General features: G+C 44.6%; 2 protein-coding genes across 2 annotated transcripts in view; both read right to left on the reverse strand.

Moving 5' to 3' along the window:
* The window catches only part of ajm1 (apical junction component 1 homolog), a 75,009-nt gene that overhangs the window by 20,864 nt on the left and 29,621 nt on the right, over positions 1 to 24,524 (reverse strand). The gene's annotated exons all lie outside the window — the stretch shown is intronic.
* On the reverse strand, positions 21,416 to 22,563 carry LOC133975381 (uncharacterized). Its single transcript, XM_062413309.1, has 2 exons — positions 21,769 to 22,563; positions 21,416 to 21,737 (listed from the first exon to the last, which is right to left on the reverse strand). Exons 1-2 carry the CDS (start codon positions 22,314 to 22,316, stop codon positions 21,416 to 21,418), a joined length of 870 nt encoding a protein of 289 aa, XP_062269293.1. The 5' UTR covers positions 22,317 to 22,563.

Here is a 24,524-nt window from a genome sequence, read left to right on the forward strand (position 1 = left end):
GTATCATTAAACATGTTAACACCAATTTCAGAAATAGAAATAAGGGATGCAATACAAATATTGAATAAAAATAATAAATCCCCAGGTGTGGATGGATTCTCTGGAGAATTCTATAAATGCTTCATAAATGAATTGGTGATCTTAACCAGAGTGTTTAGATACGCTCTCTCCAAGAATGACCCCCCTGAGACATGGTCGCGGGCAATTATATCTGTGATTCATAAAGAAGGAAAGGACCCAACACTCTACGAAGGATATAGACCCATTAGCCTGATATGTAATGACCAGAAATTACTATTTCTGGTCATTACAGTATTAGGGCTTGTCAAGTTCTGTGTGTTTTCGTGACCACATCTCTGCCCAAACTTGAAAAACTGCTTGATCAACCATAGAAGGGTGCAAAGGACAACTCTATTCTTCTTATTCTTCCATTTTTTATTTTCTTGATGTTTGATTCTTTCAGTGGACATAAGTAAATCAAGGAATCGAATAGAATGAATAGGTTGATAACCTTTGAAAAACAGAAAAAGACATGCATTAGTCTCAAATAAATTAATAAACCAGCAAACAATTTCCTCTCAAAATGACCCCAGTTCCTCAGTTCTTAAACAAGTTCAGAATTAACAAACAATTCCAATTAACCTAGACTCTGAGTTACATAAAGTATCATCATAATTAATTAACCCCATCTAAAGTTTTCAACAAAGTTCAAATTAGCATGCTAAAGTTATTCAACTTATAACTGTAATTTAATAATAATAATTATATGTATAAATAAATGTATATTAATAATAATAATTAACAACAGTCGTGGAGAAGCATGATCTTACTGCACCATCCAAATCAAAGCTGTTCTTTCCTACCAGTTGCGTCTTTCAGATTGATCAGGAGCTGTGGTCATTCCTTCTTCCCAGGAGCAAGTGCTAAGACTAGCTGACTGCATCCAAACATTTTGTGCCATGCCTTCCCAGTGGGTGCGCAGGCAAATATGGTCCCCTTTAAGAGTTCCTGTTGGGCTTGGGTTCCACCACCATCTCTTGTGTGGTCGCCCTCTGCAGGTTTGGAGTGTAGAGTGCTTTGTATGTGCTCTTGAAATGAATTGGGGTCTGACACAACAGGGCTCTTAGGGCTTAAGTATTTTAGCCCTAAGAGTCCAAAAACATATTACAACGCTGATTAACCCGGATCAAACAGGATTCATTCCCAGCAGGCAGGGTGCTATGAGAAGAACCCTAAACATTATTACCTGTGCTAAGAAAAATAAGCAGCCATCAATGCTCATAATTTTTGACGCACAGAAAGCATTTGCTACAAAAACCCAAAGTCGTGTGTCAGAGTGAATAGATCAATCAATCAATCAATCAATCAAATTTTATTTGTATAGCCCATATTCACAAATTACAATTCATCTCATAGGGCTTTAACAGGGTGTGACATCCTCTGTCCTTAACCCTCAGCAAGAGTAAGGAAAAACTACAAAAAACCCTTTTAACAGGGTAAAAATATGTAGAAACCTCAGAGAGAGCCACATGTGAGGGATCCCTCTCCCAGGACGGACAGAAGTGCAATAGATGCCACGTGCAGGAGAACATCATCAATAATCAAAGTCTCTAGCAGCATAGATGCTGTTCTGAGTTCTTCGACCTGCAGAGGCAGGTGAGACAGGGAGAATGCCTCAGTCCTTTGCTCTTTGCTATGAATATTGAACCCTTGCTAGCAGCTATAAGACAGAATAAGGGAAAAAAATTGTATAAAGGACATGGGAAATAGAGAACATACGATATCTCTATGCAGATGATATCCTGACATACATAAGTGATCCAGTCATATCTGTTCCTGCGTTGATGGACACTTTAAAAGAGTATGGAGAACTCTCTGGCTATCAGATCAACCAATCAAAATCAGAGGCAATGATGTTAGTTGGACAATAGCCTTTACAACTAAGAGGAAGGCTTAATGTTCACTGGTCACAGGGATTTAGATACCTGGGAATTATCATTTCAACAGATTTATCAAAACTGTTCAAGGTCAACTATGGAGAATTGATGGGCCATATATAAGCAGACCTCACAAGATGGGAAATCCTGCCACTCTCTTTGATAGGAAGAATAGAAACGATAAGAATGAACGTTATGCCAAGATTGCTCTTTCTTTTTCCATCACTACCTATATATGTTCCTACGGCCACTTTTACTGCACTGGACAAATGGTTATCCAAATTTATATGGCAAAGCAAACCACCCAGACTTAAACTTAGAAGACTACTATGTCCAAAAGACAACGGCTGCCTGAACTTGCCTGACCTGGAAAAATATTACTGGGCAGCCCAATTACGAGCAATGGTTGCTTGGGTATCCCAAGAAACATACACTATGGGTAGGAATGGAACAAAGTGCCACGATACACCACTGGACTCATTCCCATTCCTGAATTTAGACCACTGTGGGAAGAATAAGATTACTAATATATGGGTTAAAAATACTCTAGAAATATGGTCAGTTGTGAGGGAAAAATGTAAACTCCCCATTACTATATCCATAGTATATCCATACTATACCTCTAATGAACAATGGGAAAACTCATGCGAGCAGGGACATAGAGTAACCAGTAGTCCTAACTGGAGGGAATTTGGATGGAAAATTAAAATTAGATCTAAATGGAGCAATACCTCAGCACAATGATGGAGGGGTTGTGGCAAGGTGGGGGACCACACACATATTTTGGGACTGTCCAAAGTTATCAGAATACTGGCAAAAAATACAAAGGGAAATAAAACATGTTTATTTATAGACATACCGTTAGAACTATCAAACAACCCTATTTAGGGATATTGCCTGATAACCTTGAAGAAAATAGCCAAACAAAACTTCTGAGAGCCCTTCTTCTAATAGCAAATAAAGTAATAACAGCCTCCTGGCTGAAGCCACAGCCTCCCACAATAACCCAATGGAGGGATAGAATTCAAGATATCGACAGGATGGAAAACTTGACTGCTCTATTACAACTGAAAACAGAGGTATTCAAAAACAACTGGTCCCCCACTGCTCTACACTTCCATTTGAAATGATACGCAGAATATATGTATATATTTCTTTTCTTTTCTCTTTGTTTTATTTTTAAGCAATGGACATTTGCAGGCCATCCTCTTTCTCTTTCGGAATACTGTCTTAATGTAATGTCATGTGTGATGTATTGTGTTTGTGGACAATGTTAATGTGTAACTCAATTCTGATATGCCTGGATCCTGATGGCTTGGGCCCAAGACATCCATGGACAGTTAACCCCACTAGCCTAAGACTTGTACTCATGGCACATAATTTCATGTTAAAAATGATTGGATGTGATATACTGTATGACTGCATTTGATAAAAGGAAATCAAAAGAAGTAACAAAAAAAGGACAAATCGGGATCGAAGATCACCCCCAAGTTCCTGACTGTTTCATTGGGAGCAAGGGCAATGTCGTCTTGCACAGCTATATCATCAGATAATGTATCTCTAAGGTGTTTAGGGCCAAGTATTAGAACCAAGGCTGTCTCTTAGCTATGATGAGCTCTAAACCCTGAGTGAAAGTCATATACATTACACCCGTGGAGAAACTCACAAAGCTGATTGGCTACAACCTTCTCGAGGATTTTAGACAGTAAGGGGAGGTTTGATATTTTTCTGTATTCGGCTAGTAGGACTCACTGTGAAAATATACAGTGGTGGCCAAAAGAGGGCACACCACCAATTTGTATAAATGCAAAGCCTCTAGAAGTAGTCTTGAAGCACATGTTGCTCTTTGAACCTGGCTTAGGTGAAGAAGGCGATAATGATTGAGCAACGGCAGTACAGAAAGGGGAGAGGTAGAAAAAATAAACTTTCTGACAGACAAGTGAAGCATCTCAAAATTCTCAGTCTTAAGGACCGAAGAAAGACCTCGCGAGAACTGCGTGATGAGATCAACACCACATGACTGATGTTGCAACATTGTCTTCAAGAACTGTGTGACTTAAACTGGGAGAAGAAGGACTTGTTGGCAGAATAGCACTAAAGAAACCATTACTGAGAGAGAAAAATGGTGAAACGCCTGAAATTTGCAAAAGAACACAAGAAATAGACAAAGGACGATTGGTATAAAGTGTTGTTGACTGATGAGTCGAAGTTTGAACAGTTTGGCCACAAGCAAAGAGTGTATGTTCGACGGCGGGTGGGGGAAAGATATAAAAAATGAGTGTCTCTTGCCAACAGTTAAACACGGAGGGGGTAGTCTTATTGTATGGGGTGCCATTTCAGCCTCAGGAACAGATGACTTAGTGAAAATTGATGGCACAATGCATAAGAAAATATACCACAACATTCTGGTGAGACACGGGGTACCATCTGGGAGTCGTCTTATTGGGCCTGGATTTATTTTCCAAGAGGACAATGATCCTAAACATTCTTGCAACTATTGCCGGAGAGCAAATTCGGGGAGAGTTGGCAAATAAATCAAAACTTTGCTTTCCTCAAAGAATGCTCCATTTGCAGCAATTCCAGCATTGCAGATCTTGGCATTCTAGCTGTAAATTTGTTGAGGTAATCTGTAGAAATTCCCCCCACTCTTCCTGAAGCACCTCCCAAAAATTGGATTGACTTGAGGGGCACCTCTTGCGTACCACACTGTCAAGCTGCTCCCACAACAGCTAGATGGGGTTGAGATCTGGGGACTGCCCTGGCCACTCCATTACAGACAGCATACCAGCCGCCTGCTTCTTCCCTCAATAGTTCTAGCATAATTTGGAGGTGTGCTTTGGGTAATTGTCCTGTTGTAGGAGGAAATTGGCTCCAATCAAGCGCTGTCCACAGGGTAGGGCATGGCGTTGCAAAGTGGAGTGATAGCATTCCTTATTTAAAATCCCTTTTACCTTGTACAAATCTCCCACTTTACCAGCACCAAAGCAGCCCCAGACCATCACATTACCTCAACCATGCTTCACAGATGGCGTCAGGCAATCTTCTAACATCTTAACACCTGTTCTGCGTCTCACAAATGTTCTCCTGTGTGATCCAAACACCTCAAACTTTGATTTGTCTGTCCATAACAATTTTTTCCAATCTTCCTCTGTCCAATGTCTGTGTTCTTTTGCCATTATCAATCTTTGCATCTACTTGCAGCACTTTTGTTATTCTATGGGGGGCCATTCGGGGTTCAGCATCTTGCCCAAGGACACTTCGGCATGCAGATGGTTCAGACTGGGGATCGAACTGCCGACCTTTAGGTTGGAGGACGACCACTCTACCCCTCAGCCACAGCTGAGGGGTATCTTTATTGAAAAAATTAACGGAAGTGTATATACAATAAATAAATGTGTTTATTTTTCAGTTAAGGAAACGGTTTTGGGCGGTTACAGTGAATACATATTTTCTTTAGATGTACAAATCACTGACCTGAACTAATAGTCCATTAAGATATCTGACGGGGATTAAGCACCCGTTACACTCATCTGCTGTAGGAAGTCGAGCTTGAGCAAGATACCGGAAGATGTTGTTCTCATCCTGATGAATATGTCAGTCTAAATTAATCTACTCCCCCCAGTCATATCAATTCACAGGTTCCCAGAGAATTTGGATGAGGAGATGGAGTTGCTGCTATTTTTAACTCCAGTCTATCAATTAACCCTTAACCTAAACTCAGCTACAAATCATTTGAATGTCTGGTTGTTAGTCTTCCACACCAATCCAGGAAACACCAACAGCCAATCATATTTGCTGTAGTTTACCGTGCTCCCAGGGCTTATACTGAATTTTTAACGGAATTCCCTGAGTTTTTATCAAACTGTTGGGGCATGGTTTTTGTGAAAACCACAGGCCTCCTTTCAGTCAAGCTTGAAACAACATGCCGCATGTGCTGGAGTGGACTCAATCCCCCAAGATGCCACAGGTTCCATTGATCTTAGAAAGTCAAGGAACTCAGTCTCCCAGAGGATGTAACAGGATGCTGCATGTCCTGGGGTCTGGGCAATGTCACACAAAGGTGTCAAGAACCACCAGGGTCAACTCCTATTGGTCACTCTGGTCCAAGACCTGTGAGGTCACCGGGGCCAATATAAGGAGAGGTCTCCCCAAGATCTCTCTCTTTCTACAATCCTTCGAAGGCCAGCAGGCTGTCCAGCCTCTCTTTCTACAATCCTCCTGAGGGCGTAAGTCTGCCACAGCCTCTCTTCTTCCATCTCTCCGAGGGCGGAAGGCTGCTCAAGCTCTGATCCAGCTTCCTTCTCTATCCAACCCACAACCATAGGTCAGAGGTGCAGCTCCCAGCTCACCCTTCTCAAGGAAATCTCCTCGCCCTTCAAGCTCTACAAAACTCCTCGTAGAGATGCGATGTCCTGTAGGAAAATTTCAACCAGCATCTGAGCACACGGCTCGACAGAATCACGAATGCAAAACTCTACGACCACAAAGCCAGGAGACGTCACAGAACTGCAAACTGAACAGCAACTTTCTTTTCCTCTTTCCCTTGGACTGGTAACATAATCTGGGCTGAATAATTATACATGCTAAGCAAGACTGTTTACTCAATTCGGTGTGTTTACAAGTTTGATATATGCTGTGACGTTGTAGGCATAAGTTAAATGAAGGTTAATAGTTAGGCTCGCCACAGGCTTTGTCCCTGACTATCATTATCTGATTAACATCCACACAGACACCCATAGTATCTCACCTAGTTAAACCTTCCCCCTCAGTCGTACAGCAACGGCCGTAAAGCTACCTCAGAAGAAGGGGTGGGGGCTCTTATCTTAGGGACCATTCTTTAAAGCATGCTAATTTACATTCACACACACACACACACACTCACACATCTCCTTGTTAGTTAGTTTGATTGTTTAGTAATTTGTGTTTTTATACTTTATTATGTTCATAATAAATGTTCTTCTTTCACAAATGATCTGTCATTAATAGTGCATAAGTTTTATTTTTTATTTTGATAACCAAATTTATTGAGTGCCTAAAGGCACACCATTCTATGGCAACATTTTTTACGTACTATTGCACAACAAAACTTAGTCCTAAAGACGATCAAATTATTATTGTTGGTGACTTTAATATACATGTTGACAATAAGAAAGATTGCCGTAGCGTAGCATTTAGTTCAATACTAGACTCCATTGGTTTCAGTCAGTGTGTACACCAACCTACTCATTGTTGTAACCACACACTTGACCTTATATTATCGTACGGTGTCGGAATTGAACATTTAACTGTACTTCCGCGCAATCCAGCTCTATCAGACCATAATTTAATAACCTTCGATTTTTCAATAACTGAATATATGCCAATAATAAAAAACTAATTTTCTAGATGTCTACCTGATAGTGCTGTAGCCAAATTTAAGGAAATAATTCAAATTACATTTAAACCCGTATTATCCGTAGATATAAAGAACAAATTCTTTAAAAACCCAAGCTCCATTGAGATCGACCACCTCGTCGGTAGCTCTGCAGACTCATTACGATTAACATTAGACTCAATAGCGCCTCTAAAAAAGAAAAATGTCAAACATAGTAAATTAGCTCCGTGGTATAATTCCCAGACAAATGAGTTAAAACAATTATCAAGAAAACTAGAAAGGAAGTGGCGCTCCAGTAACCATGTGTTAAAGAATATAAAAAGGCTCTCCACAAAGCAAGAGCCGCCTACTATTCAAAACTCATAGAAGAGAATAAAAACAACCCCAGGTTTCTCTTCAGCACTGTAGCCAGGCTGACAGAGTCACACCTCCACCGAACCCAGTATTCCTCAATCCCTAAATAGCAATATCTTTATGACCTTTTTTAATGATAAAATTCTAACTATTAGAAATAAAATCAACCATCTCCTGCCCTCAATTGGCACTAATACCCTCCCAACAACAGAGATCTCATAAACGGCTGAGAATCCTACTCATTACTTAGACAGCTTCTCTCTGATCACCTGTGATCAGCTTACCAAATTAATCTCAGGCTCTAAAGCAACAACCTGTATCTTAGATCCCATTCCTACAAAATTACTTAAAGAAATTCTGCCCCTAATTGATACTTCGTTACTTAACATAATCAATCTGTCATTATCATCAGGTTATGTAACACAGTCTTTTAAAATAGCTGTAATCAAACCCCTACTCAAATAACCCACCCTAGACCCAGAGGTTTTAGCCAATTACAGACCAATATCTAATCTCCCCTTCATGTCTAAAATCTAAGAAAAAGTGGTAGCCAATCAGCTGAGTGAGTTTCTCCAGGAAAATAATATATATGAAAACTTTCAGTCGGGGTTTGGAGCCAATCACAGTACAGAGACAGCCTTGGCAAAAGTCACTAATGCCCTTTTAATAGCCTCAGATCAGGGACTTGTGTCTGTCCTTGTTCTGTTAGATCTCAGTTCAGCATTCGACACAATTGACCATCAAATTCTATTACAAAGACTCAAACAGTTAATTAACATTAATGGAACCGCCCTCAACTGGTTTAAATCATACTTTTCTGATCACTCCCAATTTGTGCAAATTAATGATGAATCATCTGTGCGCACCAAAGTAAACCATGGTGTTCCCCAGGGCTCTGTGCTCGGCCGAATTTTATTCTCATTATATATGCTTCCACTAGGAAACATTATCAGGATACACTCGGTAAATTTCCACTGCTATGCGGATGACACCCAGTTATACTTATCAATAAAACCTGAACAAAGTAATCAATTAACTAAACTTTGAGCATGTCTCAAGGACATAAAAACCTGGATGACCCGCAATTTTCTCTTATTAAACTCAGGCAAAAGAGGTTATAATACTTGGCCCCAAACACCTTAGAGATACATTATCTAATGATATAGCTGCGGTAGACATCATTGCCCTTGCTTCCAACAAAACAGTCAGGAACTTAGGAGTGATCCTCGATCCTGATTTATCCTTTAATAGTCACTTAAAACAAATTTCTAGAACCGCCTTTTTCTACTTGCGTAATATCTAAAAAATCCGACATGTCCTTTCGCAAAAAGATGCAGAAAAACGAGTCCACGCCTTTGTTACATCGAGACTGGACTATTGTAATTCATTATTATCAGGCTCCAGCAGTAAGTTGTTAAAGACTCTACAGCTTGTCCAAAATGCCGCAGCACGTGTCCTGACGAGAACAAAGAAAAGAGAGCACATTTCTCCTGTGTTACCATCGCTACACTGGCTTCCAGTTAAATCCAGAATAGAATTTAAAATTCTCCTCCTCACCTTCAAGGCCCTTAATAATATGGCGCCATTTTACCTTAAAGAGCTGTTAGTACCTTATAAACCCACTAGAGCACTCCGCTCCCAGAATTCAAGCCTACTTGTCTTTAAAAGTAGAGTAGGAGCCAGAGCTTTTAGCCATCAAGCTCCTCTGCTGTGGAATAAACTACCACTTTCAGTTCGGGAGGCAGACACCATCTGTTGTTTAAGAGTAGGCTCAAAACCTTGCTTTTTGATAAAGCTTATAGTTAGAGCTAATTAGTGCGGCAGAACGTTACTTGTTCTATTTTATGACACATGGAGCTTCTTTTTCCAGCTTCTCCTTCCTCTTCTCCATCCCTATCCCCCTTCCCCGGAATCCCTTTGCTTTATCACCCGAAGATCCAGGGCCTCTGTGGCTATACCATGGATTGCGGTTTGTTGATCGTGCACAGGGGGTCGCGGTGGTGGATCCAGTGTGGCGGATTCTGTGTCGTGTTGGCTGTGAGGTGGTGGTGGCGGACCGTGTGTGGCGGATTCTGTGTCGTGTGGGCTGATCGTGGTGGTGGTGGCGGACCCTGTGTCGCGTTGGCATCGGGTACGGGCATTGGACCAGGACCGCGGCGGCGGCTCGTGGTGGGTGGCGGTGGACGGTGACTGAGGACTGGAGTGGCGTTCTGATCTGGATGGTGGATCGTGGTCCTGCTGGTTGCTGACCATGGACTGTGATTGCAGCAGGACTGCTTGGCATGTCATGTTGGGGTTGTCCTTCGGGATGCTTACCCTCATCAAATGCTGCTAGAGACTTTAATCTTTAATCTTAATGATGTTTTCCTGCACGTGGCATCTATTGCACTTCTGTCCGTCCTGGGAGAGGGATCCCTCACATGTGGCTCTCTGAGGTTTCTACGTATTTTTACCCTGTTAAAAGGGTTTTTAGTAGTTTTTCCTTACTCTTGCTGAGGGTTAAGGACAGAGGATGTCACACCCTGTTAAAGCCCTATGAGATGAATTGTAATTTGTGAATATGGGCTATACAAATAAAATTTGAATGATTGATTGATAATGTGCAGGACTAGAATGATTATTCATTAGGCTTGGATTTTTATTGGAATGAATTCTTAATGACGAATAATCGAATAATCGATTATTCATTACCAATCCTAGTTGCAAATGCAGAAATGCGCAGCAAATACAGAAAACAACATCGAAAGTGTTTCCAGAGGACTCCTAAAAGTGATGGACACATCTGCTTTTTGTTGCTGCTGCAGTTTGGAGTTGTTAAAGTCAGTGATCTTGGAAAATTTCCTAAACTTTAAACGTTTTTATGGTTTATTTTATTAAATAACAAACTTTATTACTGTAGATGTAGCCTGTTAACCCTCTGAGAGACACTGGGCTTCATACGATCTCAAATATCATGTTGTCTTTAGACTCCTCAACGGTCTGAGCAAGAGACATGGCGTCTTCTCCTGTTACACCAAATAAGCCGCGCTAACAAGCCAGCCCCTGTTTGTGAGGCAATGTATTGTAGATATTGTGCAGGGGTAGGAAACCTTTACTATCAAAAGTGCAATTTTGCCCCCTCTTCCGAGCTACGATCGCACTGTGGGTCTCCGTGCAAGTGGGCGGGGGCAGAGCCCTGGGGCTAGTGTGTGTGTGCTCTTTGGGAGCACACACACACACACACTTGCCTGCTCCTGGTATTTCATTATGGCCTGATACGATGATTTAAAAAATGAATGTGACGCTCACTCATGTTTCACTCACTGGGAGCATTGGAGACTTCCCTGCGGTGTAGCCGGCCCCAGGTAAGCAGCGAGGTAACAAGCGAGGGGGGGAGCGGCGGTGCCAAGGTGCGAACTGGGGGTGTCTGAGGCCACGACGTTAGCTGATCCCGGGGAGTAACTCTCAAAGCATGCATAAAAAGTGTTCAGATCCTCTGGGAGAGATGCAGACACTACATCAGCACTGCTGGTCTTGGCTTTGTAGTCTGTGATGGTTCTCAGTCCGGCCCAAATGTTCCTTGTGTTGGAGCCCTTGTAATGGGACTCCACTTTGTCCCTGTGGAGTCTCTTAGCACTGCTAATAGCACTCCGGAGCACGTACCTGGATTTCCTGTATTCCTCCAGATCCCCTGAGATGTAGGCAACAGTCTGTGCTTTGAGTTTAGCATGGACGTCACCATTATCCAGGGCTTCTGGTTTGGAAATGTTCGTACAGAAATCCTGGGTACGACGTCATCAATGCATTTGCTGATGTAGCAGATGACCGCGTCTGTGTACGCGATGATGTCATCATCCTTGAACACGCACCACTCCGTCGTGCTTTCTTAAGTTGCAGTGCGTTGAGCTCTCAGGGCCACCGTATTTAGCATTAATTGATAGACTGGAGTTAAAAATAGCAGCAACTCCACCTCTTCAGCCAAAGTCTCAGGGAATGTGTGTATTTATATGACTGGGGGAGTAGTTTCATTTAGGCTGACATATTCATCAGGATGCAGCTAGGTCTCAGTGAGGGACAATCATTTTATTTTTGTATTTAAGTCTGTGGTCTTATGTTTGAGAGTCCACATTTAATTGTCTTTGTTTGGTTTGCTGTTGCAGAGGTTGTGTTAATATTTATCATATTTCTCTCTGGAATTCTCCCTATGTTAATGTTTGATATAAAATAATATTAAACTAAAGTATTAATATAAATACAAGAGTCTAAATCTGTATAACAGCAGCCAACACTGGTTATTATAACAACAAACAATACAGTGGATTTATTATTTAGCTTAACAATTTGTGTTGAAGTGCTTTAAATTTGATATGTTTAAATATTGATAACAAATATTTTAAAATGTCAAGTTTGTTCAAGTTTTAGGAGGACAGTTGGCCAATGTAGGAGTAACGTCCTGAATTACAGTCCCCAGTATGGAGTTTCATGATGGAGTTTCAATACAGACTAATGAAGACTTCACTCCATAGTGAGCACACCGACACGGATCGTCAGAAAAAATTAAGCGTAACCACTGGTCTCAATCAGTAACATTCGTAGCAGGAAAGTGCAAAGACACATTCTCTTCCTTGCATCCTTCGATGCTGCAGTGTTTCTTGAGAGTTGTTTTTTGTGGTTAGCCTGTGGTAGCTAACAAGCTGCTAGCTCAGCAACATGCTTGCTAAGTGTTGAGTTTGGTGGGGAGTTGGGGTGGTCGGTAGCCTGACGTTGTAATACTCACAATTCTAGTCAGAATGTGAGTCTGATACCGCTCCATTGGGCTGTGATTATGGGGCGTGTTTCAACCGAACCAGAAAAAAAAAAAAGCCTCGTCTCAATTGGATAGACCTACAACCAATCAGAGCAACGTTGTATGTGACGTATGTTAAGCGACGCATTGTGAGTTGTTTACTAACACCGGGTTCACACCGGACGCCACCAGCTGGCTCCCATCCACTCTCATGTTAAACCTTTGTGCGGGTCACACCGGAGGCTGAAGCGCCGCGCCAAGGCTGCCTAGCACCGTGCAGCAATCGTTATTTCTTGCACTTGACGCGAGCGCATCGCGACAGGAAACACACTGAAAAATGATTTTAAACGATATTGATGACATTTTATATGATATAAATTATCAAACATGCATCCCATACTTTGAATTCCCCTTCTGTTGTCCTGGAGTTTTAATTTTACCAATGACATTATTAAATGTACCCCTCTGCTCATCCACTACAGCCACACAGGCAGTGATAAAGATAAAGGAGAGGGGGGGGGGCTACGTATTCTCCACATAGGCTTGAGTGGAGAATACATAATTTACCCTTGACACCCGACATTTAATGGAGCAAAAAGCGGACAAGTTCTTCAACATGGATGACATTGATCTTCTTCTTGCAGAGACATGCTGGATTCACCTGGTTTGTTGAAAAATGGGTCCGACAAATACTGTGTGGGTTTGTGTTTACCGAAAAACTCACATGATCGAGACAAGCGTCTTGACATGCGTAAAGCACGAGTCATAAGGGAGAGGATCCGTTAATTTTTCAAAATAAAACTTATTCAGAATCAGATAAATAAAACAGAAATATTGTAAGTTGTTTATTCTTTCTGTGCGGCCCGGTACTAAATGACCCACGGCCGGGGGTTGGGACCACTACTGTAAAGAGCTTTGAGTGTCATCAAGACTAGAAAAGCGCTATATAAGTACAACACCATTTACAATGGACTGAGTGAAAAAGTCCACGAACCGACTGTTTTCATAATTTGAGGGTTCTTACTGACCCCCACAGATAGTAAACAAAATGGGTTAGGGTTTAAATGTATTTTACACAATATGGGCCCTTTAAGAGATGCCTGATAGACACTACACTAGTATAGCCCACCCACTGCCAGGTGGCAAAGTGGCTGGTCATATACCAGTGTTAATGCACTATAACTATAATACGTAAAGATGTGGCCCAGAGAGGTCAATGCCCTGCAGCTTCAGAAAACATAAGACGTGTTTAGATATTTTCATCAATTTGACAACATGTGTGCTGCAAAGACTCAAAACTGAATGAATAAACATGCTACAAATAAATAGAGGTCTCCTGCACATAGACAATTACACTACATAGATGCACAACACATTAGCAATAACAAAGAATCTACACTTTCTGTCTGTTTTGTAACAATCAGTAATTACAGCAAAAAAGGTGTAGATATATTTGACGCATATTGTAACTTTCTAGTTTGGTCTTTGATGTCCCTTCCACTAACAACATGGGGTTTATAACCTATCCTACAGTATATGTTAAAAAATAAAAAAGGCCTTTTTGTAGGATGGCTGGAGATAGAAAATGTACTTGGTTACTTGAAGTGATTGTTACTCTAGCTTCACATTCTTGTCTGCCGAGCTTTCAGATGGTTTTCCTGTGACATCAATGACACACTTAAATCAGTAACACAGAGTATTAAGAGCTGATTACTGCATCAAACTGGTATCTCCATTCATATATAGTGAATGGCTATGGGGGGTTAAGGATACAACTGCTCCAGTGGAAGAGTAGCAGTGTTACTTATGGTCACTGAGCATAGTAAGCACTGGCTTTTATGGTGCATTGAGGGTGTTTTCTATGAAGCTCTACTCTGCACTGTAACACTGCATCACTGGCACTGAACACCCTGGAAAATCCATTCATCCAGAACCTTCCCCCAAGGTACACATTCACACTACACACCGACTCACTTTCACTATAGTTACAATTATTATAATATTATGTCAGGTTTTGCTGTCTATACTGCCTCAATTGTAATTTTGATTCTATGTGGTCCCCACCCCTGCAAACATCACTAACCAAATCAGAAGGAAAACCAGGACATACTGGGATTTTTAAAGAGGGGATATCTATTTTCAGCTGTATACTGTATGTACTACTGCTGTATTGGAGCAAGGAGCATAGGAATTTACTTATTCTTTCTTCTTTGTTCAGCATATTGGTCGGTGGAAACCAATGTCCAGGTCTTGTTCTACGTTTAGGTTATTGACAGGTGGCAACAGAAGTGAACGTGCATTACCGCCATCTACGGTGTTCTCCTCAGCCCTAATTCTTCTTCCTCTTCTATCAGAGTGTTTTCCTCAATCAAGCCAATTTCAGTTATAAAGCACCTGTAGTACACAGAGATAGATTAATCAAGATTCTGCAGGAACATCGAAGGTAAACGTAACAGAAACGAGTAGAATACGAGATAAAAGGTTTGAGACTGGTAAATTTCATAAAATAGATTAATTTGTATCTGGCTAAGATCAAGTGTGTGAGGAAAAAGAACAATATGAAGATCAGTATGGAGGCATTTTTTTCCGCTGTTTTTATACATCTGAAGAAGGGGTTCCATTTACTTCAGTTGTATTAGATTTGGCTTCAACACTGTTTACACCTGAAACTCCAAAAGTGTTTTTGGGACTCAAACAGTGCATCAATAGTAGTGAGTAGATAATGAGTGAATTTAACTTTCCTTGGATAACAGTCCCTTTAAGGTGATTAAATGCTGATTTTGTGATTGCTTTAATGTGTGCTATAAAAGTTAGGTCGGAATCAACTAAAACGCTGAGGTAACGTACTCCTTTGTGTGTAATCTGTTTTAGGTGAGCGGCAACAATGAGTTGTTAATCTGTACTGTCAAATACAATGTTTTTCGTTGTTGAGTTTTAGGACATTTTGTGACAACTGGGAGAAACTATTCTACTGTTTTTATTGTAACTGCCTACTGTGAAAATTGAGTCTATACAAGAGAATTGCAATAATAACTATTTTAAAGACAAATACAATTCGCAAATAAGCGTTTTAAAAAAAAGGACTGGTTATTTCACTGCTATTTACATGCATCAAGGCACAAACTACAAAATTAGAATCGCTGATAATTTGGATTTGAAAAACCTACACTGAGGTGTATGATTTACCTTAATCCTCAACATTATTTAAAAATTATATCAAATAAAATGTAACCATGTCATCATAACATGACTATTTACCCTAATAATAATCATTTCAATAGGGCCTCCCACCGATTTCGGTGCTCGGGCCCTAAAATCCTTACAGATTCAATAGGGCCTCTCGCCATTCGGTGCTCGGGCCCTAATAATAATCATTTCAATTTCAATAGGGCCTCCCACCGATTTCGGTGCTCGGGCCCTAATAATAATAATCATTTCATTTTCAATAGGGCCTCCCACCGATTTCGGTGCCCGGGCCCTAATAATAACTAGGGCTACGTTGTAGCACTAACGGGCCCGAGCACAGGCAATTTCAAGTCTGTTGGGGTCGGGGAAGAGAGAGCGATCGATGACCAAGCGCATGTCTCTGCCTTGCGTGCGTTTTAAGCTCTGCAGCAAGAATAAACGCTTCACTTCCTGTAGCCAGCAGGTGGCGCTATGATTTTAAGTCTTGGTGTCTCTGTAGATGTCATCAGGTCGCGACTCTTGTCTTACATGTCTAGTCCAAGATACAGACGCTCATGTTTTGATGGCGTGTGATCAGACTTTGATCACACGCCACGGTCAGACGGTGTGACGAAAAGTTGATTTTTTTGATAAATTGATGTCTTCTACTGAATCATGCTCTTGTTGGCATCTGTTCCTTGTTCCAAGTGGTTGGGGGCAATCAGTTTCATTTGCAGGCAGCTAATTTTCGTCTGTAATAGACAAATGACAGTAACTTTTAAAGCTGAATTTGTGTGACAAGCTGTATCATGTGATTTTTTTAATCGTTCAATAAATGCAGTGATTTAAGCAGTGATGTATTACAGCAGTGTTGTTGCGCTCATATTCATCGTATGGCATCGTTCGTGATGGTGAGTCCTAATGTTGAAAATTGATCTAACATAGGCTATGGAGCCGCATGCAGCTCTTCAGCCCCTCTGCAGCGGCTCCCTGTACAGTGCATGTGGCGCATATTGGTCTCGAACGGTGAACTTAACAAATTAGTTCTTTCACATGATGAACGTGAGTGAACGTAGCGTTCACGTTCATTTTTTAAATAATCATCGTATCAGGCCATCATGAAATACCAGGAGCGGGTGAATGTGTGTGTGTGTGGGTGCGCGCTCCCAGATAGTGGACACACACACAGAGCCGGGGTCTCCGCCCTCCGCCCTGAGCCCCACTCACTCGCTCAGAGAGACACAGTGAGATCGGAGCTCGTTCACATGGAGCAGCCTCTCAGTGACTGACCGGCTGCTTCTCAACAGTGGAAACAATGAAAACAACGAGTTTCTTTGGTCTCAGCTGATCAGAGATCATCGCCTAAGCTTCTCAATCAGAGCAGAAGCTGCAGGTGGTTTGTACCGATCTGCAGTTTCTGTGTCGGCTTCCAGTCTGACCTGCTCTCACACTTTGTTTTAATATTTCAGCAACTAAAATATGCGTCACATCCTATTACATCCCAGCGCTCTTCCCTGCAGGTCACTAATCTATAGTTCCGACCCCCGGCCTCGGTAAACTAATCATGGATAAATCCCAGAAAAGAAAAGTCTGGGAGGAAACTAGAGTTTAATTCTGCGTGGACAGATTAATTTTCTTTCACTGCCACCGATGCTGTCTTACATGTATGCTTGATATGTGGCGAGGAATTAGCAAACAATAAGAAATGCAATGTGGAAAGATATTTCCAGAGCAAGCTCACAGCATCTGATGAAAAGTACCAAGCTGGAGATGAGGAAAAGAAGGTGAGTTCTGTGTTTAGTTTAATCCAAACTAGGCCCACACATGTATTTTGTATTCCAATTCATAAGAGTTTGGTGTTTTCCTATTTTGTAACAGGTTAAAATAGCAGTTAAATGTCAACAGTTTTTTATATTGTCGTTCTATTATTTAATAAATTCAACAAACTATAGTTTTTATATATATTGTATATATATATATATTGTGGCAAGACAAGGAAAGGCAGAGACGCAGGTACTGTTTACTGTCGTTTATTCGATTAGATTAGATTTCTTTATTTTTCCACACAATGGGGAAATTCACTTGTTACAGCAGTAATAGAAAAACAGAATTAAAGTAACAGTGTCGAAGCACTGTAAAAAAAAAGTACACTTCTAAAACTACACATAATAGGAGTATGAAAACAAACAACCTGCAAAAACAGACACTGTACAAAAAGCAGGTGCTGGGGATAAAGTGGAATGATGTTCAGTGTTATTGTAATGAAAATAGAAAAATATGAAACAGTAGTGACCATGATACAGAAAATAATTAAAAATAATTAGAAAGTAAGTGACCATAATATAAGTAATACTACAAGATAGCATACTGGAAATATGAATATTGCAATGTAACCTTTTTAAGTGACCATGATATAAATATAGATGTTAAGTGTTGAATATTATGATGTGAGAGGTTTAGTGGAGAAGAAGATAAATAGACAGGGACTACAACATTATCAGGTGGTGCTGGTGTTGTAGAGCCTGACTGCAGCCGGGATGAAGGACCTGCGGAACCTCTCCTTCTTACACCGTGGGTGTAACAGTCTGCTGCTGAAGGAGCTGCTCTGGGACCCCACAATGTGCATGCAGGGGGTGAGAGGTGTTGCCCATGATGGACGCCAGCTTGGCTAACATCCTTCTGTCCCCCACTTCCTCAATGGAGTCCAGAGGACAGCACAGGACAGAGCTCGCTCTTCTTATCAGTCTGTTGAGCCTGTTCCTGTCTCTGTCCGTGCTACCCCCCCTCCAGCAGACCACAGCGTAGAAGATGGCTGAGGCCACCACAGAGTCATAAAAAGTCCTGAGGAGAGCCCTGCACACTCCGAAAGACCTCAGCCTCCTCAGCAGATGAAGGCGGCTCTGGCCCTTCTTATAGAGGGCATCTGTGTTGTCCGACCAGTCCAGTTTGTTGTTGAGGTGAACACCCAGGAATTTGTAGTTCTTCACCACCTCTATGTCCAATCCCTGGATGTTCACTGGTGTTAAGTTTGATGCTTTTTTCCGGAAGTTCACGATCATCTCCTTCGTCTTGCTGGTGTTCAGCTGAAGCTGGTTCAGCTCACTCCAGCTGACGAAGTCTGTGATGACCGCCCTGTACTCCAGGTCATTTCCCTCAGGAACACATCCAACGATGGCTGTGTCATCAGAGAACTTCTGGATGTGGCAGTGTGTGGTGTTGTGGGTGAAGTCGGAGGTGTAGAGGGTGAAGAGGAAAGGGGAGAGCACCGTACCCTGAGGGGCACCTGTGCTGCAGAGCACCACGTCAGACACACAGTGATGGAGCCTCACATACTGTGGTCTTTTGGTGAGATAGTCCATTGTCCATGCAGCCAGGTGTTGGTCCACTCCCACGTTCTCCATCTTCACTTTAAGCAGTGAAGGCTGGATGGAGTTGAATGCACTTGAGAAGTCAAAAAACATGACCCTCACAGTGTTTCTGCTGTCCTCCAGGTGTAGCAGGGATCTATGCAGCAGGTAGGTAACTGAGTCGTCCACCCCAATCCCAGGCTGGTAAGCAAACTGCAGGGGGTCCAGCTGTGTGCCCACCAGTAGTCGTAGGTGTCTCAGGATAATCCTCTCCATAGTCTTCATCAAGTGAGAAGTCAAGGCAACTGGCCTGAAGTGGTTTGGCTCCTTGGGGCGCGGCGTCTTCGGCACCGGGACCACACAGGAGGTCTTCCACAGGGCTGGGACTTTCTCCAGGCTCAGGCTTAGATTGAACAAAAGCCTGATCACACCACAGAGCTGGTCAGCACAGTCCTTGAGCAGTCTTGGGCTGATACCATCCGGGCCCGGGGCCTTCCTTGCCTTGATCTTCTTGAGTTGGCTTCTCACCTGATCATCAGTTATAGAGAGGGGGGTGGAGGATGACTGGGGTGGGGGTGAAGGGGTGAGGAGTGGTGAGAGTCTCAAGGGGGAATGATGATCTGGAGATGGGGTGGGGGTGGGCTGGTGGGGGACAGGTGTCGAAGGTGGCAGGCTGAGGAGGGGAGGGGGAGGGGGGGCTGCCCAGGATAGGTGTGAAGAGGGGGCAGGGGGGGGTGATCAAATCTATTGAAGAACAGATTCAGTTCATCCGCCCAGTCCTTGTCCCCGCTGGGTTGTTGTCTTCCCACACCTTTTCCGTGGCCTGCGATGGTCTGCAGCCCTCTCCAGACGTCCCTGGCGTTGTTCTGCTCCAGCCGCTTCTCCAGTTTCTTCCTGTAGCTGTCCTTCCCCTTCCTAATCATCAGCCGGAGTTCCTTCTGGACTCTGCGCAGCTCCTCTTTGTCCCCCGAACTGAAGACCCTCTTCTTCTCGTTCAGCAGGGTCTTTATCTCGGGGGTCACCCAGGGTTTGTTGTTGGGAAAACACCGTACCAGCTTGGAGGGCACAGTGTTCTCCTCGCAGAAGTTAATATAATCTGTGATACAGTGGGTCATGCTGTCAATATCAGTGCCGTGGGGGCTGCAGAGTGCATCCCAGTCTGTAGTCTCGAAGCAGTCTCTGAGCCTAGCACTGGTCTCCTCAGACCACTCCTTAACAAGCCTCTTCACAGGTCGTTGTTTATTCACCACAGGGGTGTAGTCCGTGACGAGGTGAACGAGGTTGTGATCCGAGCGACCAAGCGGGGGGAGGGGGGATGAGGTGTATGCATCCTTGATGTTTGCATACAGTAGGTCCAAAGTTTTATTTTCTCTAGTGTGGCAGTTCACGTACTGGGTGAAGGTGGGAAGAGTAGAGGACAGAGGGGCATGGTTGAAGTCACCGGAGATGAGGAGGAGGGCTTGGGGGTGCTGGCTTTGAAGATGCGAGATGACTGTGTGGATCCGATCTGAAGCTACAGCAGCGACCGCCGAGGGTGGGATGTACACAGTCACAACAATAACATGTGAAAACTCCCTCGGGAGATAGTATGGCCGCATGCTGACCGCTAACAGCTCCAAATCTCTGGTGCAGAGTATCTCCTTCACGCTGATGTGTCCTGGGTGGCACCATCTATCGTTAACCAAAACAGCGATCCCCCCTCCTTTCTTCTTACCGCACTCCGTTGCTTTTCGGTCCGCTCGTACGAGTTGGAAGCCGTCCAGATTTACGTGTGAGTCCGGAGAAAGTTCAGTCAGCCACGTCTCTGTGAAGCACATGAGGCTGCATTCCCTGTATTCCCTCTGCAGTCGGGTCAGCGCCGTCAACTCTTCCATCTTGTTAGGTAGAGATCTTACATTCCCCATGATGACAGACGGTAAACATGGTTTAAACCGTCTTTTCCGTTCCCTGCGCTTCACTCCCGCTCTGCATCCTCTTCTCCTCCTCCGTAACTCCTCGAGGATCTCCGGCCGCTCCGCGCAGAGAAGGGGTGTGTGGCGCAGGCCAAACAGCTGGTCACGGGTGTAAACAATGGAGCCGTGGTTGAATGGGTTCCCCACAGCCACACCAAAAAGTGCCGAAAACAGCAAGGAGCAAACTACGAATGTTAAAAAGTGAACATCCATAGCTGCGCACTTGCTTAAAGTGTCAATGTGGTAAAAAAACAACAAGAAAAATACACTAAAAACACTATTTACACACTAAAAAGAGGTTCGAAAAGTGAGAGCTACTGTAACAGGCTGCCACTCACGCAGCGCCATTATTCCTGAGTGTAGCAAGGAAGAACTGGCACATGTTCCCCATACGGGAAGTATATTAAGCTACAGCCTCTAACATTACCCATCAACCCACTGGGTGAGAGGACACACCCATGATTGCACGCCACACAGCCCCCCCCCCCGAACACCCAGAGGGAAAAAAAATTGGACAAAAGTCAGTACCTGCCAGGGGGTTTAACGAGGCGACCATAACGGCTACGCCGATCCCCGTCCGCAAACGCAGGGGTGGAACAGGCAGAAGGGACATCATTTACAACAGGCACAGGATCAGGAGGCACAACTGGAGAAAACAACACAGGGGTCTTAGAAGGGGGGCGACCACGACGGGGAACCCGGGCCGGTAGCACCTCTTCGCCGGCCAACAGATGAGCTGGCCTAAGCCTGTCTAACGAAACGCGCTCCCTGCGCCCGCCCATGTCCAGAATGAAACTTTTAGAACCCGCCTCTAACACTCTAAACGGGCCATCATACGGGGGGCTGGAGGGGAAACCGGTGAGCATCGTGACGCACGAAAACAAACCGAGTGGTCGCGAGATCCGTTGGCACGAAAAACCGAGGAGAAAAATGATGCACGGGCACCGGTGCACAAGCGGCCCGTGACGCAGGACGCGCAACAGGAATCGGAAAGGGGGCCGAGCTCTGAGGCAGAAACTCCCCTGGGACGCGGAGCGGCTGACCGAGCACCAACTCTGCAGGCGAGGCATCCAGGTCAGCCTTAGGAGCCGAGCGCAACCCGAGCATCACCCACGGCAACCGATCCAGCCAGTTTGCATCTGAGAGCGCAGCCCGCAATGACGCCTTAAGCGACCGGTGAAACAATTCACACAAACCGTTAGCCTGGGGGTGGTAGGCAGTGGTACGGTGAACCTGTGTGCCCAAAGACTTTGCTAGCGCCGACCAGAGATCCGAAATGAACTGCGGGCCTCTGTCAGAGGTGATATCAGACGGTGCACCAAAACGCGAGACCCAAGCTGAAAGAAAAGCGCGTGCCACGTCCGCAGATGTCGTGGAAGACAGAGGAACCGCCTCTGGCCACCTAGTGGTCCGATCTACCATGGTAAGGAGATGTGTAAAACCCTGGGAAGGGGAAAGAGGCCCCACAATGTCGATATGCACATGATCAAAACGCTTGGCCGGAATCAAAAATGGCTCGAGGGGCGCCCTAGTGTGCTGGTGAACTTTTGCGCGCTGACACGCCACATATGTGGCCGCCCACTCTTTGACCTCTTTGCGAAGGCCATGCCACACAAACTTCGAAGACGCCAACTTCACTGACGCCCGGACACCCGGATGAGAAAGAGAGTGCACCATATCAAAGACCCGACGGCGCCAAGCAACCAGCACAACCGGGCGGGGGCGGCCCGTGGAGACGTTGCAAAGGAGGGCAGGCCCACCATTTTGCACCACTGTCTCCTCCAGCTCCAGACCGGTACTCGCAGCTCTCAGTGCAACGATACCCGGGTCCCCAGGTTGATCGGCAGCCAGTGCTGAAAAATCAACCCCAAGATGCACAGGGCACACCGCGACAGGCAGTCTGCCACCAGATTCGCTTTACCCGCCACATGTTGGATGTCCGTTGTGAATTCGGAGATCGCCGCTAGATGGCGCTGCTGGCGAGCAGACCATGGCTCTGTCACCTTCGCCATAGCAAACGTCAATGGTTTGTGGTCAACATAGGCTGTGAAAGGGCGGCCTTCCAGCAGGAAACGGAAATGACGCGTAGCCAGGTACAACGCTAACAGTTCCCGGTCAAACACGCTGTATTTTCGCTCACTGTCTCGCAAACCGCGGCTAAAAAATGCAAGGGGCTGCCACGCACCCGCAACACGCTGTTCCACAACTGCACCGACAGCCACATCCGAAGCATCGGTCGTGAGGGCGATGGGCGCCCGAGACGCGGGTTGCGCCAGAAGCGCCGCGTTAGCCAGGGCAGCCTTAGCCCCCTCAAAAGCCTGGATCCTCACAGGGGTCCAGTCAACCTGGTCCTTTGCTTTCTTAAGCTTCAAAGCACCATACAATGGTTGCAGGAGTTGGGCCGCACGAGGCAAGAAACGATTGTAAAAGTTTACCATGCCCAAAAACTCCTGTAGCGACCTGACCGAGACCGGACGGGGAAAATCCGCAACTGCATGCACCTTCGAGGGCAAAGGAACTGCACCCTGCGACGAAATGCGGTGGCCCAAAAAGTCTATGACAGACAGCCCAAACTGGCACTTGGCTGTGTTGACAATGAGACCATGTCCATCCAGGCGCTGGAAAACCTGCCTAAGGTGCGACAAATGCTCATCAACCGACAGGCTGGCCACCAAGATGTCGTCCAAATAGACGAAAACAAACGCGAGGTGACGTAACACCGAGTCCATCAAGCGCTGAAACGTCTGCGCTGCGCCTTTAAGGCCGAACGGCATTCGCAGGAACTCGAAAAGCCCAAACGGTGTAATGACTGCAGTCTTGGGCACGTCCTCTGCCCGCACAGGCACCTGATGATAACCTCGCACCAAATCGATTTTAGAAAAAATTGTCATGCCCGCCAGACGAATCGAAAAATCCTGAACATGCGGAATGGGATAACGGTCATGGGCCGTAATGTTATTTAAACGGCGGAAGTCACCGCACGGCCGCCAAGACCCGTCCGCCTTGGGCACCATGTGGAGCGGCGAAGCCCACGGGCTGTTGGACCGCCTAACGATCCCCAAACGCTCCATGGTAGCAAACTCCTCCTTCGCGGTGGCTAACTTCACGGTGTCGAGGCGACGCGTACGTGTGAAAACGGGCGTACCCGCAGTGGGAATGGAATGTTCCACGCCGTGTTTAGTAACCGCGGCAGAAAATGCGGGCGTTGTCAGCAAAGGAAATTCCGCCAGTAAGCGCTTGAAGACATCCTTTGACGCCGCGAAATTAGCGTGTGTTAACGGCCCGGGTCCCCCTGTCTGACACGGAAAAGACGCAAAAGACACAGCATCAATGAGCCTGCGATTAGCTACATCCACTAACAACCCATTAGTGCACAGAAAATCTGCTCCGATAATAGGAACCGTAATTGAGGCTACAACAAAGTCACACAGAAATTTGCGTCCATTGAAACACACAGTCACAGACTTGGTACCAAACGTCTCTATAGCCGAACCGTTAGCCGCTGTCAGACGCGGACCACTGCCACAGGCCGAGAGGTCCGTAGCTGCAGGAGGGAGAAGGCTCTTCTGCGAGCCGGAGTCCACCAGGAACTGATTACCTGATATGGAGTCATGAACGAACAGCAGCTCC

Source organism: Platichthys flesus, chromosome 19, assembly GCF_949316205.1.
Source record: "Platichthys flesus chromosome 19, fPlaFle2.1, whole genome shotgun sequence".
Lineage (NCBI taxonomy): Eukaryota > Metazoa > Chordata > Actinopteri > Pleuronectiformes > Pleuronectidae > Platichthys > Platichthys flesus.